Source organism: Genypterus blacodes, unplaced genomic scaffold (genome assembly GCF_046128005.1).
Source record: "Genypterus blacodes isolate CSIRO-AG114 ecotype Tasmania unplaced genomic scaffold, CSIRO-AGI_Gbla_v1 ptg000432l_1, whole genome shotgun sequence".
Lineage (NCBI taxonomy): Eukaryota > Metazoa > Chordata > Actinopteri > Ophidiiformes > Ophidiidae > Genypterus > Genypterus blacodes.
Window position 1 is genome coordinate 5588 of NW_027467203.1, and position 1913 is coordinate 7500.

Here is a 1913-nt window from a genome sequence, read left to right on the forward strand (position 1 = left end):
CATTAATATCTTTACAATTTCCGTTTCTCCTCTGCGGGGGTTTCCGTTCTTCCTCTCTTTCTCTTTCTCTTTCTGGAACATTCCACCTGTGGGATTTTTGGGGAATTACCGGAGTGACGTCAGCGGTTTCACTTCTGCTTAAATCTGTTTCTTTCAGTGGTATTTCATACCTAGGCCTTCGGAGATGTCCATTTTTAATTAATCCATAATTTAATAATATTTAACATTTAATATAAAATACATCAACATCAAATGTATATTCTGATGATGAACATATTTTATTTTGTGTGTACTGACATTTTGAGTGGTCGCGTGTCAATGACGTCACGGCTGCACGTGTCTTTTTGCCGCAAAATGTCCGAGAGACTACAAGTTGTATTTTATTTCATTTCATTTGTACAGAGTATCGTTGATAATAAAAGGGACAAAACCAGCAGTTGCCTGTGGTCCGATTCATTCACCCGACAACAGAACGCACCACAGTGACGGCCCGGTAGAGAATCAACACATGAGTCAGCGCTTAGCTAACTCCGCAAGTTTCAATTCCTTGAAACGCCAGAAGCCACAAAATCCCGACATGAATCCTCTCACTCATCCTATATAAATATACATACATACATACAACATTAAGGGACCGGCGGGTTTACTCACCGGAGATATGTAAAAGAGCAAGAAGTGAAAGTTTCATTTTCGGTATTTCCGCCAACCACACGCTGATGAAAAAACTCCGCGGGGGCGGAGCACACGGTATATAACTCACTTCTTCTTCCTCACTCTGCCTCCGGTTCTTAAGCGGAAGCTCTACCCACTCGACTACTGTCTCCAGTCCCCGCCTGTCTCCAGTTCATGATGTCTTCACTGCTCAGTATCCTGCTGCTGCTGTCTCTCTGTGAGTACCTGAACCTCTGTCTGTAGCTCTGCTTACTCCTATAGGAAACACTTATATGTACTTATTTAGAGTTGTCCCTCTCTCTGTATCTGTCTGTCTGTCTGTCTGCCTGTCTGCCTGTCCGTCTGTCTCTCTGCCTGTCTGTCTCTCTGGACACAGTGTTAGTTCTAACCTAACCCTCTGCAGCTGTCTGAGTTTCTTGTTCAAGTAAAGTGAAAGTGAAAGAGCAGCTGCCCTGCTGTCTGTCATCAGAGAGACAGGGACACAGAGACACAGACACAGAGAGACAGGGACACAGAGACACAGACACAGAGAGACAGACACACAGAGACACAGGGACACAGAGACACAGACACAGAGAGACAGGGACACAGAGACACAGACACAGAGAGACAGAGACACAGACACAGAGAGACAGGGACACAGAGACACAGGGAGACAGAGACACAGAGACCCACAGACACACAGACATGCTGAGACCCTTCTGCTGTCTAACTGCTGTGTCCTTGTGTGTCACAGGTGTGTGTGGCGGCGTCACTGAGGAGCAGGTAGGGGTGAGGTGTGTGTGTGGGGAGGTCTGCCCTTTGACCTGCACGGCTCAGCCCAAGCCCGGGGTCCAATATAGAGGTCTGCGCTGGTACAGGGTGAGCTTCCTCTTCCTCTTCCTCTTCCTCTTCCTGGTAGCAGCAGATAGTAGTCGTCATAGCAGTTCCATATTAAGTAAAGTGGTACTCGCCTCACAGCATGCTTTTCTGATGATGTCACAGGAAGTGGAGTTTTCAGCCGACAGCCTCAGAGGCCTGCTGACCCGCAGCCTTCCTAACGGCACGGTGCACTTCTATACCGGCGTGGAGCGGGAGGTGGCGCTGCAGGAAGACTCTCTGCACCTCCTCCTGCCCAACGTGACGCACAGCGACGCCATGGTGTACGTGTGTCTGCTGGAGGCACCCGTGGGTGAAAAGAACCGGGAGGGGCGGGTCCAGCTCACCCTGACAGGTACCAGAGTCCAGAGGGAATTCTGACT

General features: G+C 48.9%; 1 protein-coding gene across 1 annotated transcript in view; it reads left to right on the plus strand.

The window, feature by feature from the left end:
• Nucleotides 1-762: 762 nt before the first annotated feature.
• Nucleotides 763-1913, plus strand: part of cd83 (CD83 molecule) — a 2337-nt gene continuing 1186 nt past the window's right edge. The window contains exons 1-3 of the mRNA XM_076139020.1: nucleotides 763-889; nucleotides 1409-1533; nucleotides 1657-1885. Of these exons, the coding sequence (XP_075995135.1) occupies nucleotides 847-889; nucleotides 1409-1533; nucleotides 1657-1885 (397 nt within the window). The 5' untranslated portion in view covers nucleotides 763-846. The remainder of the gene's footprint in view (nucleotides 890-1408; nucleotides 1534-1656; nucleotides 1886-1913) is intronic.